This window comes from Panthera tigris, chromosome F2 (genome assembly GCF_018350195.1).
Source record: "Panthera tigris isolate Pti1 chromosome F2, P.tigris_Pti1_mat1.1, whole genome shotgun sequence".
NCBI classification, from domain to species: Eukaryota; Metazoa; Chordata; class Mammalia; order Carnivora; family Felidae; genus Panthera; species Panthera tigris.
The window spans coordinates 20,033,650-20,056,996 of record NC_056676.1 but is presented as its reverse complement, the minus strand read 5'-3'; the positions used below and the strand labels follow the sequence as shown (position 1 = coordinate 20,056,996).

Below are 23,347 nucleotides of genomic sequence, written 5' to 3'. Positions count from 1 at the left end.
CTCTTCTGCTCGCCTCCCATTCCCTTGTACTACCATTGAATTGATCACAGTCCCCCGAATGGATCTTGCCTTCGCACAAACTGTCCCTTCTAGTTGGACCGGTTTTCTTTCCTCAATATCCCATTCTAGATGGTGCCAGCATTGCCTTCAGCATGCAGCGTGAAATACCACCTCCTTGGGAAGCTTCCCTGGATTCCTCGGGGTTGGGTTAGGGGCCCCACACGGCTCTTACAGAATCATCTCTTCCCCTGTCGGGACACTTTGTTTTCTGAACAGTAATGATAATACTTGACCGTGTTCTCCTCCAAGGCAGTGGCTTGCATACAGGTGGTCATGTGGATTCTTTCCTTCTTTATTTATTTACTGAATGGACGAAAGAGGATTAACTTTTCCCCCTCTTATCTTTCCTATTTTGAAACCAATTAAAGGTAAATTATATTCCTCAGTTTGGAGGGTAGGGGCTTAGAGTCCTGCAGCACTTTTGTTCCTTTTTTTACGGAGAAGAAAGGCACCAGGTGTAGAATCACCCCTGGAAAAGACAAAATTTTGGACATCCTCTGGGAGCTTAGGTTAATTCTGACTTGCCCCTGCCCCTGATCCTGACCAAGTGGCCACTGTTGTGTGATGAAAAACTTATCCCGCCAGTTGGCACGGCTTGTCTAGCAGAGTTCTGGCTGGATATCAGTGGCTGCCCAACCTCCCCAGGGCACATTTCTGGGCAGGGTGCAAGCTGTCCACTGCATATGGCGACCCCACCTCTGATCCGTGTCCTAACAACTCTGACCCTAAGGCCCCCATCACCTTAGGAGGCCAGCCTCACTTCCCATCCCTTTAACCCCAAACCCTGACCTGAACCCAACTCTTGGTCAAGCACCTTAAACAGAGAAGTCCAACAGAGCTAAGCAAGCGCAGCGTAAAAATAAAATAGGGTGCACAGTGATCTATGTCAATTATTTCTCAGCAGAACTGGAAAAAATATGGAGAGAAAATGAGTAAATAAAATGGAGTCCTGCGATGTGACAGAGAGAACGGAACCTGCTGAAGCTTCCTTAAAGTAACACGGAGCCGGGAAGTGAAGTTTGGGTTTTGTCCTTCAGTACATTCAGGCAGTTCAGAAAAAAGACTGAGCTCTGGGTTGGCAGTGAGTGATGAGGAAGCTGGGGGTGGTGCTGATGAGCGTCTCTTTTTGTGTCTCATGAAGTCGAGTAACACCCTTTGGAATCATAATATCACTATCCCCTTTCAAACACTGTCTCCTTCCTGTTAATGTTTTGCATCCACGCCCGCCTCACTGATAGCACCCATCATTGCCAGGGCTTGAAGCTTGCCAGGCTCTGTTCTCCACTTCTTGCTAGTGAGGCGGGATTTGAACCCAAGGCACACCGGCCCCGTCAGCACTAATCAGCCCCTAACACGCAGCCAGGTCGCCCACACCCATCTGCCAGCAGCGAGCTGTGGCTACAGGGCAGATGAGTCAAAAAGTGTAAATGCAACGTGGGCAGAAGCATGGGTGCCAAGGACGGAGCACAGCGTGGCCTGCCGGTCTACTGGGCGTGGAACACGGGTCAGGAAGCAGCCCTGCCAGCACGAGGCTGCCCAGAACCGACGGCCGGCCCCACACTGCCTGCCATGGACACATAGCCCAGCTGCCAGGAGCAGTTCTGGGCCATCAAAGGGCAGCAGCATCAGCTTTCACAAGCAGTGGGAAAAATAAACACCCCCTCAACCTGTTGATCCTATTCTATTTTGCAACACAGAAATGATGGCTTTCAACTCAAGCCAAAAATTCCTTCCTGAGTCATGGCGGCTGGCTTCTGAGCGGTGCCCCTGCTCTGTGCTTGTCTTAACTGGAAAATGACCAGTATGAGTAAGCAAAGCGTTGCAGCCTGTCCCCGCCTCATGCGCATGCCACGGCACTAAGTAAATAGAATAAATACGAAGTTGAACGGGGAACAGACTTGCCTTTGGAAGGCCCTTTAACAAATACATGTAAAGATTAATTTTTCCACATCCTCAGAATTGAAGGCAGTCAAAAAGCTCTTAGTCAATCTCTTGTGAGAGAAACGTTTCTGAAAGACTGCTGAATTTTCAAATTTAACATCCCTCAGGTTTGGCTACTATCACTTTTCTCGAAGTCTTTTATAATGAAATTTCATATGAGAATGCATTTAATTTGTTTTCTAAAAAAAATAAAAAATCCGAATCTTCTTGGAGAATCGAGGCTTCTGAAACCTGGTAAGAGGGCCATCGCTGGAGGGCTGTGTCCCGGTAAGCACCATCTGAGCCAGTCATTTCGGTGAGTCCACACCTACGGTGGCTTTTTCGACACCTGTTCCCTTCAGTCCAACGGGGCGCAGTGAGCAGGGGAGGCCACGTCAAACACTGCATTTGGGTATCCAGTGAGTCCCCAGGTGGGACAGGCAAATGCTCCCTCAGTAGCCCTGTTTCAGGATTTCTTGCCTGCAATGTGGGTGTCGGCCGAAAGACAGCTTGCCCCCCGCATCATGAAATGGTAGGATCTGGAAGTGCCAGTTGTTGCGTGTTACACAGTGTCCGCCTATCTGTCCTTTGGGAAGGAATTTAGGGAGGAAGAGGCAACGGGTAACTCTGTCACCTTGCACATGTTAGCTTCCAACGGCCACAGTCTCAGGCGACCCCGTCAACAACGAGTTACCAAGGCTCTGACAAATGGCCTCACAAATGGCGGATTTAGTGGTGGGTGGCAGAGAAGGGAGAGGGAAGAGTCCCAGATGCTTGCCATTTAATCAGGACCAGAGTGCAGTTAAACATTCTTCATCTCAAAGTTGGCCGGGTATGACTTGATGGAGAATAGCTCTCTGACTCAGCTCTGACCAGGCCGGTGACTTAAATAGCCTATTAATACCCTTTTACCTCGTTCATGACAAGAAGTAAAAGAAAGCTCAACTGACAATCCCTTAGCTGTAAAATTGAGTTCCTCATAAAATAACCGTAAAGTCAATATCTAGTGTTAGGTCCATTAAAAATGTCACACTCTGGAAATGTCTTAATGTGGCCCCTGGGAAGCAGGCGAAACAATGCTGGTGTGTGGGATATTACCTCGTCAGCCCATAGCCCTGGTGAGACCAGCTTAAGGGTGGGTTCTTCTGCTCTGTCCTACGTGTGCTGGGGGTGATGTGGGGTCAGGGTGGGGGGGCGGGGAGGGCAGAGCGAGGAAAGGGAAGAAGACAGGAGAGAAGAGAAAAAGAAGAGATACATACATGGTTATTAAACATCCTCAGAAGTCCAGCTTTCTTTGTTTTATTATTTGTTTACATCTTCCCCGCCACCTTTCCTGTTGTTTAGCTTCTGGTCAGATCAGTGAGGTGCCCCGGAAAAGGAAGAATCTGAGAGTACAGCTCAGGAGGCTGGAGAGAGGCAGTGGGGCAAACAGGGTTCCCTGGCATGGCACCAAGGAAGCCCATGTTCCTCTGATGGATTCCTCAACTATGGTGCTGACTCATCGTGACTCTGTTTCCCCACAGTGGAGGTGGTCAGGACAGTCCCCTCCTGCCCACACCGCACGTTTCTGACAAATCCACCTAAGGTCTACGCTTAGAGTGGAAAAATATCAAGGGCTGATGATGCCAGGTGATCCTGTGACATGGCCACCAGGCATGTCGAACCCCCTCACTGAACATGAGGTAAGAGGGATGGGTGGGGGTTGGAGAGAACAAGGTGGCTGGGCTGAGGCCTGTTTATGAAGTTTGGGTGTGTCAGGTGGTATTGTCTCTGTGCTGTGCTGAGACCTCTCTGTAGGGCTTGACTCCAGGTACCCTGTCCCCAACCCAGCACCTTCTCCTCACTCACCACCACCCTGCAGAGCCTTTGGAATCGTATCACTGCTGCCTTTCACCACCCACTCTAATTAAGGAGTCTTAACAAGGAAGCTCCTTCTATTTCCTCCAACTTCGGCTTTTGAATGCTCTTAAATTTCCCATTACTCCTTTTTGGGTCTCGGGTCTTTGACATTCATTATACTTTGTAAAAAATCTCTAAACCGGTTTCCATGAAGCCTCTCCACCAAATGAATGTGTGAGCACCACAAGGGAAAGAATTCTCCCAAACTCTCCCCAGGGCTCCCAAGGGTCATTCTATTTTTTTCCCCCCCTTTCACAGCAATCCATGCTTAAAAGCATCATCTAATGAGCAAACACGCATGGGAGTAAATGCTCTGAGAGACATCCCGCTGTGACAGTCAGCTGATTAAAAGCAAAATGACAGATCTGTAACCAACGACACAATATGGTGGAGAATGCTATTAGCACATGCACGCACCCACACTTTGCTCTGTGCAGCATGGTGAGGAACAGAAATTAGTTGAAATGGCTGGATCATGCAATTATTGGGAAAGAAGCTGTGGGGGAGAATAAAAAAAATGTGAATACCTGTGTAGGTCATAGCTTCCTCCATCTTTATTTCCTGACATAGGAAAATACAAGAGTAATTTATGTTAGCTTTAGAACTCATAAAACCATTCACTATGTCGTTTTCCATGCACAACATCTAAATCCTAGAAAGAAACATATTGTGTTAAATACAGACAGTGCTGAAGTCCCACAGAGCTTTTCTAGTAGACAGGTTCAAAATGAGCAGTGAAAGCTATAAATTAAAAGGTTTGAGATAAAATGTATAGGAGTTTCTTTGGTGGCAAAGGAGGAGAGAGCCCATTTAAAAGCAGTATGAAAAGTACTTCCAGTCAGTCTCAGTAAAATTTTGGTTATTTTTAGACAAAACAGTTGGGAAAAAAGGGGGGGGGGCAACAATCATCTCCTGTAGGAATTGTCTAGAAGGTGGAGGGGACTACTGGCTTCACTGGCTCTCCCTTGTGTGTCATTCCATCAAGAGACTATCAGACTTCCCTGAACAGAGTTAGGTCACCACCAGTAAGAGAGCCAGGTCTTTTGGGGGAGAACTGTCCGGGTATAAAATTTGAAAAAGCAATAATTGGTTCAATTTCTAGGCCTTATTGAGATTTTTCGTTTGTTTGTTTATTTTGTTTTTGGTGTGTGGAGGGGTAAGATTTGAGGAAAAGCTCAAACAGATAAGCAGCATATCTGAAAAGATTGGAGCTGGGTGGGGTCAGCGACCAAAGACCTATTCTGCAGCTCAGTCAGGACTGGATTTTACAGGCGGCCAAATGATTTGATTAAGGTGTTAACTGAGAAGTGTTGGCCGATGGCTGTGAGGTGACCTCTCTCACAGTGTTTATAATTTCTTTTGGGGTCTTTGCAGCTTGAAAGCCTCAGGACCCTGCAGGGGTGGAAATGACAGGAGGCAGACATTGATTCTTTGGAGGTAGGACCCCCTCCCCCCCCTTCAAGTCACATGACCCAGGGGAGAGGCCTACTTTTAGGGCTGGTGATATTGGCTCTGCCAGGTGCCCAGAGACACCGGCTATTAGGGACACAAAGCAAACTCAGCTGCATACAAAGGTCTCCTGCAAACCACTCCCCGCCACCACAGAGTTCAGCTCTTCGCTCTTTTGGGGTTGGCTGCCGTGCTGATGCCAATGACCTTGCCAGTGCCAGCTCCTTCTCCTCCCTTCATTGGACTGCTGGAATTTACGTTTCTACAGGAATTACGACAAACTGAGTATTCTCATCAATTAGGAAAGAGCTGGGACAGACACTGAAAAAAATGGCAGCCTCACGAACCAAAGGCGAAATTAGCTTAATGCTGCAGATCTGGGAGCATCTAGTTGATTCCATATGGACCCTCTAACACTGCTGGATCCCAAGACAGTGAATTACCCAAGTATCTCTAGTTTCAGAGGGGAAATACTGGTACAAGAAATCGAATTCACTGTGTCATGGGCAGGGATCCAATTAGGGCAGCTCCCAACTGTGCTAAGCAGAAACAGGACATTGTGTGTTCCCATCCAAATTCAGTTAAAAAATGAGGATATCCTGGTTTGCCTAAGAGTATAGATCATGCCTGTTGACAGCAATAACAAATAAATCTCCAATGCCTTCATCCCGCTTGCCAGTGGATGCCTCTATCAGGAAGGTTTACTAGTAGAACAGACGTGTGGGACAAATTGGAATAAAACACTCACCAAATCTTTTGGCGTGTTAAATTTTTCATTAATGCTCCCAGAGATAAACTTAGAGAACAGATTATGTTTGGAACTGCCTGGAAGTGTCCCAATCTCTGGGTTTCTATGCATAGCGTCGTTTCAAAGGCAGAAAACTTGACAACACAAAGAATTTCCCAGGAAATACAGGAAAAAAAAAAACAACAACCACCACCTTTTTTTCCCCCTTACCGACTTCAAGGCCCTTAGGTCTTGGATTGCACTGCTTATACCCTTGGCAGCTTCTGAGCTCCATGAGTTGTACATGTAGCTGGTTCAAAATGCCCCGTTCCACTGTGTGCACGGTGTTTGTGAGCTGTGGGTCAAGAGGCCAGGACAACATATTTAAGCTCATGTTCTGGCTGTTTTGTTTCCAACAACCTTCATAAAATGAAAACATACTGACTTACCTGATAAGGATCTGTATTCATATCAAAATACTCCAAAAAGCCAGTGGCGAACTCACAGAAAAGAAAATTATGCGTCTCATTAACTGTACGTAAACACCAGTAGGTATTATTGTTAGAGCTCGTGCAGGCGCAGAAAGATCCCACTGTTGGTAAAAAAGAAAAACGAAAGGCAAAGAATGAAAAAAACGAAAACGTAGGCAGGCTAGCCATTCTAGCATTTCCTTATCTTTATAACTTAGGGGCACATTTTCTTTCTTGTAAGTACTATGTGTTTAGGTGTTAAAAAAATTGTATTTTCCCCCTAAGAGGTGGAAAGCGGGGAAAGGTGGAAAACAGGGAAAACGATGGCAATCTATGATCGTGAATACAGACTGAAGGCCAGGGTGAAGTTTTAGGCACGTTGGTTTGCCCCCCACCCCTGTTGGGCAGTGGTCTCTGGAATAGGGTGGGTGGAGAACGGGAAGGGAATTATCAGAATTTACATTTCTGGTTATTTTTATCTTTTATTCATTTTTTTTAAAGGATAAAATGGTTCTAAAATGAAGACATGGACTGGTGCCCTTGAGTGTCCTCATCTGGCCACACGTCACAAATGGTGCATGGAAAGAGGGAGTTCTGCAGCGGGAAGGGGTTTGCAGACGACTTGAGCCCAGCTCAGTGGATTGAGGGATGATGTAATTTGTGATCATTGTAGATGACACTTTCACATGAGACAGGCTATGACCTTGAACAGCTTTGGCATCATGCAGAGGTTCACTGGTTTTCTGGTGGAAAGTGTCTCAGACACTTTGGAAACAAAACAAACCATCCAGTCTTCTTCTATAGAAAGAAAGTTTCTAAATTTCTGACCTTTCCTGCAGCAATAATTGAACTTTAGAAATATGCTGTCTAGCAAATACTTTTAAAGCAGTTGGAATAGGCACACTTATGTGCATTCATTGTCTACTATGTACTTTGCATGTATTAACTCATTTAATCCTTAAAAAAATCTTATGAGACAAAGATTATTGTTATTTCCATTTTACAGATGGGAAAAATGAGGCTCAGAGAGGGTAAGTAATTTATTTGAGGTCACACAGCTGACAAGTAGCAGCGTTAAGGGTCTGGCTGGAGGGTATACCCTTAACCACTATATGTCACTTGCCCACCTATCCAGTATTAAACACACTAAATCTGTCCCCTTAAGCTAACAGAAATCTTTTAGACAACGAATGAGAAATGATTTTTTTTCTAATTTTATTTTGATAGACTATTTTTAGAGCATAAAATGGTTCACAGCAAAACTGAGCGGAAGGCACAGAGAATTTCTAGAGAATACCCCCATCTCCACAGATGCAGAACCTTCCCCACTATCAATATCTCTCAACACGGAGACAACTAATGAACCTACATGAACCCGACGTCATCACCCAAAGTCCACAGCCTACATTAGGGTTTGCTCTTGGTGTCGTACGTCCTATGGGCTTTGACCAACGTATGATGACATGTGTCTACCAGTATAGGGTCATACGCTGGTACGTCACATCACTGACCTAAACATCCGCATTTCTCCATCTATTCCTTTCTGCCCACAGGAGATGATTTTTCAGGCTGCTGTGTTTCTAGGGGCCCAGCCCAGAGCTTGGCGGAGAACAGACCCCCACAACCTGAATGACCCTCAGAGATCCTCATGTCCCGGTTTAGGGAACGCCATTGAAAGTCAGAATGCTATGAGTTTAAGAGTTCACTTGGCTTTAGCGTGGCTGGAAATGAAAATGCAAACTTGAACGCTGAAATCAAAAAGCATCAAAATGGAAAGACAAAACAAAAATCCTCATAGGTAGGCCCGAAACTCCCAAAGAATGGGTCTTGGGTTCCTGCAGTCTCCAAATCCCACTTTGAGAAACACTGACCCAGCTGGTCCTACTGTGATCTTTTCAATGAGGAGATCTGGGGTTTTAGCTACTCCCTGGGTCGGTAAGCCTTCAATCAGATGATGTGCCACAAGAATTTAGGGCATTATTTCTAGATGGCCTCAGTGAACACTGTGCATAGACCACCAAAACAAATGTGAAGTATAATTTTAAAAGCACACAATTGTTATTATTCCATGTCATCAGCAATTCCGTATAAAACTAAATATTTTGTGGAGTCTCTATTCTTCCCCACAAACATGACACTAGGTAGTTAAGGGGGCTGAGAATTAGTAGGCTATGGCTCCTGCCTTTAAGGGGGTTTCACTTCCTTTTATTATAGTTAGAGCATTACATGAAATACAGCAGCAACAAAATACATAGGAGGCAAAATCGTTTGCCCATTTATTTAGTTATTCAGTCATAGAGCAGTCTTGCTGGGTAGGCACTCTGCCAGGAAGTGGGCACTATGTGAAATAACACCAACAGGAGAAAGACCCAGGACGAGCTTGGCATTTTCAAGTAAAATGTGAAAACAAAGCTCTAAAGAAAAAAATAATGCTTGGCAAAAATCATTCTAGAAAATAAGAGGATGCTCCCCACTTGAGTTATTCTAGATCCCTGGTTTTATGCTGCTGAAGCCCTGGTCTTCAGGACTGTAGTGTGAGTCACTGTCTCTGCGTGGCAGCAGTTAGTGGCATTTAGAAGGAGCAATTGACACGAGGTGACGGGTGTTAATGCAATCATCATTTCACAGTCGGCAAAACCTTGGTTTTCGAGCATAATTCGTTCTGGAAACATGCTTGTAATCCAAAGCACTTGTGTATCAAAGCGAATTTCAAGAGCCGTTGGCTCAGCTGTGATCGTGTGACGTTCGGCGTCATGGACCACTCGTACTGCAAGACATCGCTCGTTTGTCCAGTTAAAATTTATTGGAAATGTTTGCCCGCCTTGCAGAACACGCGCAGAGCAAGTTACTCGCAATCCAAGGTTCCACTGTGCATAGACGTCAGGTCTGTCTGCCATACACCTTAAAACTTATACAGCGCTACTCCATAAAACTGGGAGAAAGATTTCTAAAAAACCCTCAAAAACCAAACCACTCAAAACTTACGGTTCCAGAACGGGGCCGTCTGCCAGTGGTTGTTGTCGTGCGTGAAGCAGGTGAGGCCCGGGAGGCTGCATTCCTCCCCCTTCCTCTGCCGTTTCTTCTCTTTCCTCTCCTTCTTCCTCCTACGGTTCTCCTTGAAAAGCTGCAGTTTGCTGTCTACCTCCTGAGCAGCTTCCCTATCCCAACAGAAGGGATCTGTTAATGATCGGAGAGCACTTTCCCAACGGAAACTACTATCTTCGCTCTGTATCTCACACAAATAGGCAGACACACAATAATAAGATGACTTTTATTTTTCACAGAGGGCCTCAAACTCTAATCGGCAAGAACGAAGGCATGCTCATTAAGTGACAGCTCGCTTAGAATGTTACGGAGCCTTGGGGCGCCTGGGTGGCTCAGTCAGTTGGGCATCTGTCTTCAGCTCATGTCCTGACCTCGTGAGTTTGAGCCCAGCATCGGGCTCTCGGCCGTCAGCACGGAGCTGGCTTCGTTTGGATCCTTTGTCGCCCTTCTCTCTGCCCCTCCCCCACCTCTCAAAAATAAACATTAAAAAACATTGTAAAAAAAAATAAAAAGAATTTGATTGAGCCTTAAAGGATCAACATTTTCTTCCTTATGTACATGTAAACACTGGTGGAAGTACGTGTCAATGTGATGCGTGGATCCTGCCACACCCTGTGGACAAATGGCTTCACTTCCTGGGGACTCAGTATTTATCAGCCATAACGTCAATGGATAGTTGGATTAGATGCCTTGGAAAGAATTTCCTTTGGTTAGTATTTTGTTATTTTCCATAAAAGGCTCAACTTCTAATATCCTAAATCCCCTTCATATGCCAATTATATTATTATTTTAAAAATACGTGTATTTCTTCCAACTTTCAGAACTCAGCACAAATGCAGACTACCCTACGGAACGTACCAACCTAAGCAAGACGGTCCCCATTTCCCAGTCACTGTCCACAGAAAACAGCGCACAGAGTAAAATCCAGTTACTTTCCCAACATTGGCAGACAACACATAGAGAATTAGAACAAACTCCTCATAGCTCCTCCTCAAAGGATTCCAAAAACATCGCCATGCTCTCTCGGCAAGGTGTGGGCTTTGTTTCCACCTTCTGAGACTGGGTGCCCTCTTGGCTGAATCTGCTTTTATGAAGCAGCACCACTTGGAACAAGGGGGTCCCTGCTGTGTTTCAGAAGTGCCCAGTGGACAGTCCTTCGCTCCCAGCAAATGTGGAAAACAGAGAGTCACTTACTTAAATGGGTGGAGATGACTCTTCACCTTCTCTTGCTTTTTCACACCTTTCTCTTTATTATAATAGCTACGGGCAAGAAGATTGAAAAGTGAGTCTCAGTTCCACATTCGATCAGACAGTTCATTTTAGAAACAGAAGGCAGAATAGAAGGAAAGCTGTTACTTTGTTGTAACTATTTAGCTCAAAGGGACCTTTTAACCTTGGGCTGAGGTTTATGACGGATCTCATTTGACCCGAACAGGTTAGGTCATTACAGTACATGGTAACAAATTCGGTTTGTTATGCCTTCTGTTGGCATAAGAGAGAAACAAGCCTGCTGCTTATCACTGTAGCTTGCGGAAACAAGAGTTTAGAAAAAAGACCGTGGGATGGTTACACGCTCACCTCTGTTTACTACAGGCACATTCCTCGGGTTTTCTCCTCTTTAGGTGCCCCCTCACTTCTCTCAAATTCTTAATTTTATCTTGCAAAGCTTCAATCTGGAAGACATATACTTGAACAGTTACCTTTTAAGGCAAGGATTTTCTATGCTGCCTACCTCTCTTTTACTTTCTGTGTTCCATCATCCTAGCTATTCATCTGAGATGATAATTAACTTGGAAACCCACTGGGCACGGAATACGCCTACCTCGATATTCCTACTGATGTGCTGTAGGTAAACATTAACAGATGTCTCAACTTAACAACTGAATCATTTCCTCGCAGAGATTTCAGTCTGCGTTGGGCCAGTCCCCGCTATGATTTTTACACTCTATTTTGTTTTCAGGCAGGACCATCACTCTATCACTGGGGAAAGATAAATACCCTGCTATTCTATTTTTCACATAATTGTAATTATAAAAAAAAAGATGAAGTGGACACTCAGTGAGCCCCACCGGTCACAGCCGGGCTGGCGAGCCGAGCTCACATTTGGAATACACCTTCCAATCACATAGCCGTGGCTAACCTCTTTATCAATGTATGCCTTGTGGTCCTTCCAGGCTCTGGCTGATTGATACAGTTCTCTCTCACAATGGATTGTATCATTCGGAAGAATAAAGCACCTGCAGAAACAAACCCAAAACAACAGAAATAGGTTTATATGCTAATGTTAAAATAAACATTAGAAATAGCAAAGGGAATATAATTATCTTCTCAACTTTTAATTTGGATGCAAGCAGTTGTTTGGAGCTGAGCCATAGACCAGGATGCGTGGCAATGTCTCCTGACCACCGGTGTGGGTAAATGATGGTGACAGAGACAGACCGTTACTAAGATCGCCTTTCACAGCAATATTCAATATTCATGTCTCCAAGAACAGATAACCACCGGAAAACTCCAATTTCGAAAGCCTGATGAAATGGCACAGGAAAAATGGAAGTTTGCACAAGTTATGATGGAAGAGGAAGTAAGTTGTCTGATTAAAGAAAATGTAGAGTTAGAAGGGGGTTGTTTATCCCATTCATTTTGTTACAGACAGGCTGCCTGAAGCACCCCATTAAGTTTGAAGCGAAGAGGGGCACCTGGGTGGCTCATCGGCTAAGCATCCGACTCCTGGTCACGATCTCACAGTTTGTGGGTTTGAGCCCCGCGTCTTTGGGCTTTGCTCTGACAGTGTGGAGAGCCTGTTTGGGATTTTCTGTCTCCCTCTCTCTCTGCCTCCCCCCTCCACCTCTCAAAAATAAATAAATAAACATTTTTAAAAAGTTTGAAGCAAAGAAACAGCCTTAGGGATAGAGAGGAATTGGGATAAGCGGTCAGTCAATACTAAGAGTGGAACCCTGGTCTAAATCTCTTAGTGTATAACTATAACAACTATAGTTGACCCTGGAAGAACACGCATTAGAACTACACAGGTTCACTTACGTGCAGATTTTTTTTTTTTTTTTCGGATAAACACAGTACAGTACTGTAAACATCGTCTCTTCCTTGTGATTTTCTTAATAACATTCTCTTCTCTAACTTACTTTATTGTAAGAATACCGTATATGATACACATAAAATATGTGTTTATCAGCTGTTTATATTATCACTAACACTTCTGGTCAGCAGTAGGTCATTAGTAGTTAAGTTTCTGGGGAGTCAAAAGTTATACGTGGAATTTCAACTGTGTGTACGGTGGGGGGGGAGGGTCTGTGTCCCCAACCCCCACCGTGTTCAAGGTCAACTGTACGGGCACCGGAAGACCAGACCCAAAGATAAAGATCCTGACAGAGCTCATGACAGCATGCCTCCCCAAAGTGATATGATGAGAGAGAGAAAAAAAGACCCTGCTAATACATTCAGAAGGAAAATTTTTCTCTATCAAGACAAGACCTGGATCTTGGAAGGAAATGGAGAACCGAGGTGGTCCATTAGAGCTGTGAGATTATCAGTTCCCTTCCCTGTTTCCACGGCTCCCGAGGCCCTCCGTGCTCTCTGGGTTCTGCACGGGTTCGTGAGGTGTTCCTGCATCTCACGACTGTTCTCCAGGCCCCACAGCCCTCCCGTGGGCTGGGTTTCGTTCCTGAGGCTGTGAGCGCACCACTGTTCTGAGCCGCAGTAACGGTGCAGCACCCAGAGCCTCTACCAGCGCCAGGAATGGCTTCCATCTGTTACCCAGACTCCCACAAAGGTAACCGTTCAAGGGCAGAACTCCATGCCTGCTAAGTTAAGATGCGACAGAACCACTCTGGCTGATCAGCCTCAATGCGAAACCGAGCCCAAAGCATGTGTCCAAATGGACGACTGTTTGGACTCCCCGTTGCTGCTTTTAACCCTGGTTGTTATACAGGCCAGCCTCCAGACCCTGGACTGCCAAGTGGTATCACTTTCCGTAAAGAAGGAAGACAGTGATAAGATAAGGTGACAACTGTGAACTCAGCCCTCGAAAACTGAGCCTTCCTACTTGTGGGTCACTCGGACGGTGGTGGGCAAGCCCAGGGCATTGCCTCTGTCTGCCAGCATGGTGTCCCCGTCGCCCGCAGCCTGGTGACCCCCAGGCCCCCGGTGGCCTTCATCATGGCGCTTGGCGATGTTTCTTGGTCTCAGCACTTGCAGCTCTTCTTCTTCCAGGTTTATGTCATATATTTCGCCTTCAAATTCGACTGACAAGGAACGTGTTTGCCGAGTGTGGACAAATCTGGGCTTGTACTCTGGAAATAAGGGAAGATGTGTTAATATGGACATCCAGGTGTAGTTGAGGAGGGAGGAGAATCACGCCCTGGCTCAGGGGGCATGCTGGGAAGGGGCAGGCAGTATGTACTGCACCGTTGAGGGGCAGCGGGGTGCTGTGGGCAGCCCCCTGGAATCCACGTCCGGAGCCGTGGGCTCTCGTCCGGGTCTGGCACTGCCCGGCAGTGTGGTGGAGGGCACGTGCCTCTGGGCCTCGGCCCTTCATCCCTCCAGGCAGGGGGTAGGTCTGGGCGCCTTCTAAGTTCCTTTCCACTTACGGCAGGCCGTGAACTTGCACACTGCGTTTTCAACTCGAACTGCTAAGGCAGTTTGTTTGGATAAAACTATACTCCCAATTACGGTATTAATAATGATACTGTCATTTATCGAGCTTTTGCTATGTATCACCCACCTCATACTTATCTCTAACCCACAATCTTGGAAGGCCTGTATTATTATAATTCATCCTTACATTAAGAAAACATATTAGATTGTCCGAACAGGCTCGTAGATCTGGTGCTACGCTTCTCCAGGAGGGAACACTGAAGCTCTGAATGCTACCTCGCAAGTGCGAGGTTGCGTAGCCCATAGCTGTGGGAACCAGGACTCTAGTCTCCCAGGTTCTAAAGGCTACAGTCCTCCCACCACATTGGGCTGCTTGTGCCAAAGGGTAAATGCTCTCGACACCTTATATTTGTGCAAATGACAGAGGAATGCTCTAAGAAAAATTAAGTGTTGCAGATGTTTTTATCAGGCAGCTGACTAGTGATACCTGGCAGATGGAAGGCAAGGCCAGGAGAGGCCAGCGTGTTTTCTGGTCACTGTAATCCACTGCTCATGGTGTGTTAGACAAGAGCTTTCACCAGCAAACCTTTGCCCCTCCTTACGAGATGCACTTGGGATCTGAGGGGGCCTACTCACGTGGCCTTTCTCTCTCCAGCCTGATGCTAAAATAGGAAGAAGGGGGGCACACAGGCTGCAGAATCAGAATAGTGCTCACCACAGGATCTCGCTGTGATGGCAGTTTCCAGAGGAGGAAACGCCTCTGTAACAATCAGCAGGCCACTGAGGGTGGTCAGGAACACCTCCTGTCCTCGAATACGTGAGCTTCCATGTGGTTTGAAAGGGTGGCCCCAGACATCTCCAGTTCGTGCTCAATGAGAACAACAGCAGGGTTTACGGTCACTGCTGCAGAGTGACATTGAGCCTCCTGGGAGAGAGGAGGCTGTCCCTACCTCCTAGCCCAACACTGGCAATCAGCTTCCGTTAAGGGAGGCTGTGGGGGAATCTTTGTCATTTGTCGGCTTTCCATTTGATATCTTTGTGTGAACTATTAAACCTGGCATTTTCTCTCAGGGAGGAAAAAAAATCTCCCAAATCAATCATTCTCAGCCTTTGGGTTATGGATTCCTTTAAGAATGTATTGAAAGTTATACTCAGAAAGTTATTGAAAGTTTCACACAGAAGTCTACCTGTGGACTCCAGGATAAAAAAGCCAATGCTGGGGCGCCTGGGTGGCTCAGTCGGTTAAGCGTCCGACTTCAGTTCAGGTATGATCTCGAGGTTTGTGAGTTCGAGACCGACATCGGGCTCTGTGCTGACAGCTCGGAGCCTGGAGCCCGCTTCAGATTCTGTGTCTCCTCCTCTCTCTGCCCTTCCCTGGCTCATGGTCTGTCTCTCTGTCTCTCAATAATAAATAAATGTTAAAAAAAAAAAAAAAAAGCCAGTGCTAAGAGCGTCTATTGTTCTAGTGATTGATTTGATTTCCTAATTTACAATATGGGGGACACGGGCCTGGCTCAGTCAGTAGAGCATGCAACTCTTGATCTTGGGGTTGTGGGTTCAAGCTCCACATTGGGCGTACAGCCTACTTAAAAAAAAAAAACAAAAAAAACTACCTAATTTACAACACGGAATGGAACTTGATGTATCTTACTGTTTTCCAAACCCGTATAGAAAAAATTGCCACAGATGAGTCACTTCTCATATTCAGCCACTAGATGGCACTAGACTCTCATTCTTTTACAGAAGGTGCCCGACTGGGTTTTCACATCTGTACAATCAGGAATCTTATAGCTGCCTGATAGGGTTTTTATAAAGATGGCAAGCAGTGCTTTTCATACTGAATTTGACTGTTTGACCATCCCAGCCAACAAGAGGAATTAAACAAAAACTGTCCTAAAACAGATGTGCCTAAAAACCGCATGTATGCTTTTCTTACTAGTTAAATGCATAAGCAATGAAACCTTGACTTTTTATTTTCTCCTTTTTTTTTAAAGTAGCTCAAAGCAGACTAATCAGGATATTAGCATTAATGTAAAATACACCTGACTTAAACTCTACCCTCCGCCCCTAGCCCCACCTTTTACCCTGTATAGCTCTTTCCTGTGCGTGTTTACGTTTTGTCTGGTGTGTTTACTGAATATATTTTCGTTCTATGCTTAAGTTAAAGTGTGCACATACCAAATTAGCTCTCGTATTTGGAACAGGACCATTATTTGCTTTCGCCCCAACGCCATGCATTGATAATATCTAAAATGTGGAAGGAGCGGCCTTTTCTCTCTAATGTCCACTTGCAAAGCCTTGGCCTGCCACTGAGACGTCACTGCGTGTTGCTTACTCGGAGTCCCCTGGTTTCTCAGGAACTGCCTTTGGCTCTTCCTCTGGCTTCTGCCGGTGCGATAGCCAGGCTCTCCGCAGCTGCATTCCTTGTCGTGGAAGCCTCGAGAGTAGAGGTTCCGCGTGCTCTGCCGCACGGTGAGCAGGTCACTGGATCCTTTACACTTGTGAATTCGGAGCTTGCCAGATGTGTCCTCAATGCACTGCCACTTCTGCAAAAGCCAACGTGAGAGCGGTTTACCCCTCCTGCTCCAGGTGCTTCGTATCAAGGACCGCTGCATCGGGTTCCGGAAGCCCGGGCAACCCCGATAAGCAGAGCCAACGAAGGAAGGCAAGCTTTTAACTGACCCTGCAACGAGCCTAACCCCCGGTTCTCTCGGTTATTTCTCTCATGGGAGGCAAAGACAGATGACACCGGAATCATCGGAAATCAGAACTACCTCAGCGACACTAGAGCCCAAAATTGATACATAAATGCTCAGGATCCAGACTAAACAGTCTTGAGTGAGACACGTAAAAAGCCCTGAATTCACCCAGCCACAGAGCACAGCTGTCACGGCTGTTTTCACCAGACCCCTCTTCCTCTGGAAAAACAAACCTGGCTGCTTTGTTCTCAAGCCCCTGAATTTCTGACTCGGGCCAGGGAAGAGTGGCACGTGAGGCAGCCGGAGAGGAGTTTAACCGGAGTCTGCCGCAGCGCGGGCCAGCTCTCACAGGGCCGGGACGTTAGCAAACGTGTCAGGGGTGCTCTGGGCCTCTTCTTATCCTCCTCCGGACCCCGCAACCCTGAAGAGACAACGTGCACCTTCCCAAGAGACAGGCCCGGGGTGGGGTTGGCACTGGGTTTTCTCCTTTGAGCCTTCTATCAAGCCTGCCGCAGACACCGCGCGCTTACTTCTAGATCAATGGGACGCGGCACTGGGTCTCCGTGTCCCTCCCACCTGCTGCCCAGGCTTCTTGAACTTCAGTCTGCCTGAAGTAATAGCACTTCTCCTCGGGGCATTTCATGGGATCCTCCGCATGCTACCTAAAGGCCTAATAACCTTCCTTTTACTTTTTCTTTTCCCCTGGCCTCCTCTCTAAAATGGTAATTTGGGAAGTATGCTGACCTTGGTCTGAAGTTGACCACAGTTGTGACAACACGCTGTCATGCAGTGTTATCAAACTTTTGTCTTTTTTTTCCCCTTCCATCTATGAGTATCCCCTGTGTACAATTATTGACACTTTTCTCTAAATGGACACATTTCTAAGCAGTGGCCAAAGCAACAGCCCCTGTAAAATTACGTATTTGGTGTGCCAGTTACGTATTTCAAATATATATTAAAGTAAATAAAAAATTATTAAATAAAAGATGCTCTTTCCTGAGCCACATAAAATGATCTCACCATACCCTCCTTGTGTACCTGTAACCATACTTTGGATTGCATTTTAATTTCAAGGTGATCTGATGCAAGGTAAAATTTAGTCAAGGGTCCCAGATGGCTTGGCCAGCAGACAAAGGACACTCGTGTACAAAATGGAGTGTGACCCACTGAGATACCACCTCACACCGGTCAGAGTGGCTAAAATGAACAAATTAGGAAACAACAGGTGTTGGCGAGGATGTGGAGAAACGGGAACCCTCTTGCACTGTTGGTGGGGATGCAAACCGGGGCAGCCGCTCTGGAAAACAGTGTGGAGGTTCCTCAAAAAATTAAGAATAGATCAACCCTATGACCCAGCAATAGCACTGCTAGGAATTGACCCAAGGGATACAGGAGTACTGATGCATAGGGGCACTTGTACCCCAATGTTTATAGCAGCACTCTCAACAATAGCCAAATGATGGAAAGAGCCTAAGTGTCCATCAACTGATGAATGGATAAAGAAGATGTGGTTTATATATACAATGGAGTACTACTTGGTAATGAGAAAGAATGAGATCCTGTCATTTGCAGCAACATGGATGGAACTGGAGGGTATTATTAAGTGAAATAAGTCAGTCAGAGAAGGACAGATATCGTATGTTTTCAGTCATATGTGGATCTTGAGAAACTTAACAGAAGACCATGGGGGAGGGGAAGGTGAAAAAATAGTTACAAAGAGAGAGGGAGGGAGGCAAACCATAGGAGACTCTTAAATACAGAGAAGAAACTGAGGGGGTCGGGGGGGGGGTGGGGGAGAGGGGAAAGCGGGTGATGGACATTGAGGAGGGCACTTGTTGGGATGAGCACTGGGTGTTGTATGTAAGTGATGAACCACGGGAATCTACTCCAAAAACCAAGAGCACACTTTACACCCTGTATGTTAGCCAATTTAACAAGAAATTATATTACAAACAGAAAACAAAACAAACAAACAAAAACCCTACCCCCAAAACCAAATGGAGTGTGACCATTCACAATGGACCAAGGTACAGAGTCATGCTTTGTTTTTTCTTAATGGAGCCATGTGCCCTCAATAAGCGTTGAATTATCGGTGCTGCCTTTGCACTTCTGCCCGATAGTCCCCAAATCCCGGGGCCATAGGGCTTGTTCTGTGATTTTGCTTTAGCCCTCATACACTCTTGGTGCTACAGAATTCGGTGATTTTAAGCCACGTCAGGTTACAGTCTTCTTTTGTGGCTTGACCAGCATATCCTGAATGTCCATCATCTCCATCCAGAGAAGCAGGCTCAAGGGACAGGGCAACTCTATTTACAAAGCCATGAAAAGGTGACACAAACAAGCACAGTCAAGGACTAACTAAGTTAGAGATAATTTAACTGAAGAAAAAAAGTGAAGTCAACTTGATCAGGCACACAGGACTTATGTCAGGTCAGTGGTTCTCACACATGGCTGGGCTTTGGGAGTTTCAAAAGCTCCCCTGGTGATTCTAATGTGCAGTTGGGGTTAAGAACAACCGCTTTCAATTTGCGACTGGTTCTTGGACCTCTTTGCAGCTGGAATCCCTGGCAGGGGCAAAAGAGGTCTAAGTAGCTCGGATGGAGGAGTCTTTGGGAAGGATATATGCATTTTTGGGCGTGGATATGCAAAGGAAGCTGTGTCTAGAAATGCACTGATGCAATCAGGTCAGAAAACGACTTTAGTTGAACAGAGGTACACTTCCAGCTTGTCTACACTGGCAGGACTATGCGTTCTCTGTAAGAGTAACCAGTCTTCCTTACTTTCTCTCCACAGGTAGTTGACAAGTGATAGAATTTAGTCTTTGCAAATGCTTAGTGGAAAGCTGTGTGTGCCTGTTCTGCCATTCAAGGTGGAGACCACTGATTTTCAAGCCTGGGTGTGTGGCACTCCCAGACACATCCAGTGAGCTTGAGGAGGTGTCGTGAAGTTCTTGAAAAAAGTTCTCAGAAACAGATATACAATTCCCTTAAGGAATAACGATATGCCCTGTGGAATTTTTGCTGGTGAGAAGTGTCAGCAAAATCAATGATAACCTTTTATAGCTCCAGAAAGTTTGGTGATCAGTGATACTAGAGTGTCAGTCTAGATCTGTATTTGTCCTAAATGCAAGTGGTTTAAGACTTATCCATCTATCTGGGTAACCTCTAACTCAAGCATTCAGAAACTAAGAGTTTACTACTTAATTCCAAGGGTAGCAAAAGAAGAGGCCAGTGTTCTACAGCCTAGTAGAAGCTTAAGAAATACTCTGTTTTCTCCCAGACAGGAAAACATGGTTGTCTTTATTCTTGTCTGGTCTTGTGTCTTTTGTGGTTCGAATTTATACCAATTTTGGTACACATACTAATTTTTAAAACACGTAACTGCAGTGAAAACCTTCCTTAGTTTTGTAACCATAACGCACTAAAAAAACAAAATTCTGCCTTTTTCTTGGCCTTGAAGAGCTGAGTGTACAGAACAGAAAGTGTAGGTAGAATTTTTAGTGATTTGGTCTATTTGGAATCTAACCGGCATTTTCCCATTAGCCAAATTCCTTGCTAATGTCCCATGGATCAGAGGTGAAGGGAAGGGGTGTTTCTTTCCTGAGAGATGAATTTAACCAAACCTGAGGTCTGGTACCATCCTGGGCACTGGTGACATATCACACAAATCAAATATGCACACATATATGTATGCATATATGCATATATGTATGTATGCATATATGTATGTATGTATGCTTCTGTACACACATGCACACACGTACCCACATATACTAAAGGTATACATCCACCTACACACATTCTTGTATAAAACAAGGGCCACAGTGAAAAATGCCAACGCTTTTCTATACCATGAACCCTTTGAACAAGCCATAGACCCTATCAGATGGAGTAATTAGCTAGAGGCTTTCAAACTCTTCTTAGTGGCAAGCCTACTAGCAATTTTAATGAAATGTAATTACCACATATTTGCCACAGTCATTTTAGTGTTCGATATCATGATAATTTTTACAGCTGAGCAATAAATCCTTGAATAACCGCCACCACCGTGGTCATCATTGAGAGTTTATAGAGGGAGGCAAGGGAAGAGAACTTTCAGAGAATTGCTCTGAAACTCACACCACCAGTCACTTAAGCACTCGAAACAATGAGGAGACGGTTTCGCAGTGCAGAAGAGCTTCCGGAATCAGAAGGAAGCACGAACTCAGGGAGGCATCTGCTAACGGGACACGGAGTCAGCCTCAGAAACGAGCTTTGTGAAAGACCCGCCCGTGCAGACATACAGACATCAAACTGTCTCCCTTTTGTCTACTCTCTTGAAGTTTATCAGTAAATCAGTTAACTGCCAAAGCCGATGGTCTCCACCTTCCCTGACCACTCACCCCTTCTGTAAATTCCTTTGCCACTTTGTCAGACCTCGTTTCAACATTTCTCTTGCCTCTCTGGCTCCATCTGTGCCAATCATTTAACATACATTCATCGCACAACTATTTCTGCAGACGTTCTGCTGATGAGGGGCTAGATAAAACCATGTAAATAATTTTGTAGGTTATTCTGATTTCATTTTACCCTTTCCAGCCACACTGGAATTTGGAATTAAAGGCAGGGACCATGTCTCATACTCCTGAGTTATTCCCTGAAGTTAGCTCAGCATCAAATCACTTTGTTTAGTAATTATGTCTTAGTATATTTTGATTGATTATATATACTTATATATAAATAACACATAACGAAGAGAAGACTGGCTATTTGGTGTAAGGATTCAGGTGTGGGGCAGCTAGTTTGGTGGAATCAAATCTAATGAGAAATATGCTAAAATGCCATTCAAACAATTCCCTTCAACACTGTCTTTGTCACCATCATTGTCATCATTAGGGAACTCTTACTTGCTGCCAGGTACTTGTCTAGAACACTTTATATATAAATTATCCACTTAATCGTTACGACAACCTAAAGCGCTACCATAATTCATTCACTGGACTAGGATTCTGTAGTAGTGAAGATCACCTATATTCCACCTGGGACTTGGGAATGGCATTTTGTACCCATATTGATGTGACACAGTGGCAAAAGTCTGGACTTTCAGGCCAGAAAAGTCTGGATTTGAATATCAGCGTTATCACATTGCTTATGTGTCCTTGAGCAAGTCAGCTACACACTGTAAGCTCCATGAGCATTAGAACTCACTCATGCGCAAGAACTCAGTACATGGTAGGCACTCAACAAAGGTAGTTGGTGTTGTTGTTATTATTATTATTAGTTCCCAACCCACCCCCGCCCCCGCCACGTAAGTTTATTACCTAAAGAATTTGGTCTTAGGCAAACTGAATGGAAGGTAGACATTTTCAATGGAGATAAGTATTGGGTTAGGGATGGGGAGACCTCGATTTTAATTTTCTTTCGCTGCTAACTCTATGGCCGTGAGCAAATTACAGAATCTCTTTGTTCTTCCAGATTCCACATCTGGCAAAATAATACTTGCTCCTCCTGGCCTCAAGGATATGTCATGAGAATAAATTGTTTTTGGAGTTCTCAAAAAACGATGCGCCATATAAATCCAGAGCAATACTTTTATAATTGACCTTTAACAATGGTTAGCCAATCCTTGGGCAAGTTCATGTTTCCTGCTTGTAAATTATATATAATACAGTAATTATTATTTAGTGGGGAGACTGTGGCTTTGAATCACACAGATCTTGGTTTGAACTCAGACTTGTCACACTTCCAGCTGGGTGACTTTGGTCAAGTTACTTTCCCATCTGCGCTTTCGTCTCCTTATATTTAAAATGAGCCTGAGATCTCTACTAGAGTATAATTTTCAGGTATAAAATGTTTTGTGTAAATGCCTAGCATAATATGAGATGAAGACAGAACTCTGCTTACTTCCTTTTCCTGATGTAACTACTAGATAATCATGATACTTTCTACATTTCCAACGGCATATATTTCTCAGACTGGTCAAGAATGTTCTATATTCTTATTTATGCCCATTTATGCCCATTTTCATGAGTAAGAAATAAAAATTTTGGCTACAACTTTTTCGAAGGTACACTGCAATGAAAACTTCACACACACACACACACACACAAACACACACACACACGGATTAGTTCCCCATTATTATATGCCTTATTATGTGGATTTGGTCATAACGCAGGTCAAATCGTGTTCTCTGAAATGTAACAACCATACAGTAATTTTCAGATAACCTGATTATCCTTTAGGCCAGTACCAACATCATGAAAAACAGTTACCTGCATGTGGACGTGTGTTTAGAATTTTTGTCTCAACACTGGGAATATAAAAACACCATATAAACATCCTTGATGAAGTTATCACTTAGCTGAAGCCACTGTCCAATTTTCTCACAAACATGAACTAGAGTCACTCGTGCTAAGGAGTTTCCTCCTCTTTTCTTTGAGACGGGCTGAGAGGGGATGAAGGAGGGAAAGTGGAAAGGAAAGAGAG

General features: G+C 45.0%; 1 protein-coding gene across 6 annotated transcripts in view; it reads right to left on the bottom strand.

Moving 5' to 3' along the window:
• The window catches only part of SULF1 (sulfatase 1), a 176,963-nt gene that overhangs the window by 13,288 nt on the left and 140,328 nt on the right, over positions 1–23,347 (bottom strand). For 3 of the 6 annotated variants that reach the window (XM_042973037.1, XM_042973036.1, XM_042973038.1), the window contains 8 exons: positions 16,517–16,727; positions 13,631–13,877; positions 11,711–11,807; positions 11,149–11,243; positions 10,765–10,830; positions 9,511–9,683; positions 6,505–6,647; positions 6,287–6,410 (listed from right to left, as the gene is read on the bottom strand). In XM_042973037.1, coding sequence (XP_042828971.1) covers positions 6,287–6,410; positions 6,505–6,647; positions 9,511–9,683; positions 10,765–10,830; positions 11,149–11,243; positions 11,711–11,807; positions 13,631–13,877; positions 16,517–16,727 — 1,156 coding nt within the window. Of the gene's footprint in view, positions 1–3,078; positions 3,145–4,406; positions 4,441–4,463; positions 4,532–6,286; positions 6,411–6,504; positions 6,648–9,510; positions 9,684–10,764; positions 10,831–11,148; positions 11,244–11,710; positions 11,808–13,630; positions 13,878–16,516; positions 16,728–23,347 lie in introns of those variants that run through there. The other 3 variants (XM_007084770.3, XM_007084772.3, XM_042973039.1) reach the window with 3 other exon arrangements.